Raw genomic sequence first — 2,193 nt, 5'->3', positions numbered from 1 at the left:
CTTAATAATACATAGTAAAGGTTTCATGTGAACAAGTTGGTGACACTTGATTTCTGGTATGATCATGACTTACTGGGAATTGGGTCGTTACAACTTGGTATCAGAGCAGTTCGTTCCTATTAAAGCCTAGGGATATGGACTGAATCATGCCTCATTGCATTCTCTAAGTTGTGTCTCATGCACATAGGATATCGTTGTGATATGAATTGCATGATTGTCACTGTGTTTCCATCTTAGAGACTATTCACACTTTGCCTGAAATGTTAAGACTGATCACCTTAATATTACATGTTGGGTGTGCACAGAATCTTGATGGCTACACGGGGACGAGGATGTGGTAGGCGTGGTGCAAACCATGCAGAGGAACCGACGAGGGGTGCAGATGCTTTTATAGCTGTAATGAACACCATGGCTGAGGCTGTGCGTGAAACGGCAACTGCTACTACGCGAGCAATTGACCGTTTAGGGGAGAGGAACGGAGATCGTAACGGAGGACGCAATGGTGAGCATGGTGGAGATGGTAATGATAATGAAGGTGACGGAAACCACGATAACCCTATGACACTGGCAACCTTTCTGAAGGTAAATCCGCCCAAGTTTAAGGGGATGCTTGTTGCAACTGAAGCTGACAATTGGTTCCATGGTATTGAGAAGTCATTGCGAGCGCAACATGTACCAGAAAGACATTATGTGGAATTTGCGACCTATATGCTGGAGGGAGAAGCTGAACACTGGTGGCATGGAGTGCAACGCTTGTTAAGGCAGGTGGTGGAAGAAATTGACTGGGATACTTTTAAGGAGGAATTTTACAAAATGTACTTCCCTAGAACTGTTTGTGATGCTAAAGAAATGGAACTGATACAGTTGACGCAGGGGAATATATCAGTAGCAGAATATACTCGGAAATTTGAGGATTTGTGTCGATTCTCTAAGATCTATCAGGGAAACCCAGATGATTTTGAGGAATGGAAGTGTTTGAAGTACGAAGGAGGACTCTGCGAAGAACTAATGCACTCGTTGGTACCACTGCAAATACGAAATTTTGCAGAGCTTGTCAATAGGAGTCAGTTGGTGGAAGACTGTACCAAGAAGGTGGCGGCAGCAAAGATGAGTCGTCAAGAATTACCCCCAACCAATTTTAATCGCCATATAGCCCCTCAGGGAAGGAACTTTAAAATGAATAGGACACTTTCTTATGGGAATCAGCAAGTTAGTAATCTTCCTGCTCGTGACAATATCGATAGGCAAGGACGAGATACTGGAAAGCGACCACAGCCAGCACTAACAAACCTTGTTTGTAATCAGTGTGGGAAGAACCATGGTAGGAATCCATGTAGATTGGGTTCGAGCGTTTGTTATTTTTGTGGTATGCCTGGACACATAGCGAGGAACTGTGAGAAGAAGATTGCTCAAGATTCAGCTAAATCTCAGCAACCAGGAAGAGTATTTACAACGATGACTGAAGATGCTCATACTCGGACTCCCTGACCCAAGGCCAATATTGTGTTAAGACTCGCTCCTTAACTGTACTTTATGTTTCTGGTGCGTCATATTCTTGTATTTCTTTAACTGCTATACGTAAGTTGAGGCGAGATGAGGACACACAACATACCTGAGGACTGGAAAATAAGATAAGAACCGTTTATTCGTACCTGCTTACAGGTAAAGGAAATGTTGAGGGAAAATTTTTCTTTTAGGATGAAAATTTTCGTTTATAGCAATTTTCGAGGACAAAAATTTTTATAAGGTGGGTAGGATATAACATCTCGGATTTTTTTTTGAAAATTAAGTAATTAGTTATTTATAAGTTATCATATTATATTGAGATTTTGTTTTTAAGAAATATATTTTTTTAACAAAGATAATTAAATAAAATTTATGATTATCGAAATTTAATTTAAATATAACTTATTCTATTAGTTTGAACTATTTATTAAAAACTATTTTGATAGGCAAAAATTAAGTTAATCTTTTATAGTTATTATTATTATTATTAGTTACTTCTTTCTTTTGGCCGAAGCCATTAAGAAAATATGTATAAAGAAAAGCCAAATGTGGCTCATTTACAAGTATGTGTATATATATATATAACTAATGTCATTAAGGGACTAAGAAAGAAAAGAACGTGGCTTGCATGCTATTATACTTATATATGCTCATGACACTTAATAATACTTTCACACTACAAACTAT

At 38.4% G+C, this 2,193-nt stretch overlaps 1 protein-coding gene across 1 annotated transcript; it reads left to right on the top strand.

The window, feature by feature from the left end:
* Positions 313 to 1,488, top strand: LOC107607376. The gene has a single exon (XM_016309338.1). It carries the CDS (start codon positions 313 to 315, stop codon positions 1,486 to 1,488), a length of 1,176 nt encoding a protein of 391 aa, XP_016164824.1.

The sequence above is a fragment of the Arachis ipaensis genome, chromosome B07, assembly GCF_000816755.2.
Source record: "Arachis ipaensis cultivar K30076 chromosome B07, Araip1.1, whole genome shotgun sequence".
Lineage (NCBI taxonomy): Eukaryota > Viridiplantae > Streptophyta > Magnoliopsida > Fabales > Fabaceae > Arachis > Arachis ipaensis.
This window is presented reverse-complemented; position numbering and strand designations above follow the sequence as displayed.

Excerpts from the sequence above, each read along its gene's own strand:
- LOC107607376 (XM_016309338.1), top strand. The coding sequence starts at position 313 with ATGGCTACACGGGGACGAGGATGTGGTAGGCGTGGTGCAAACCATGCA.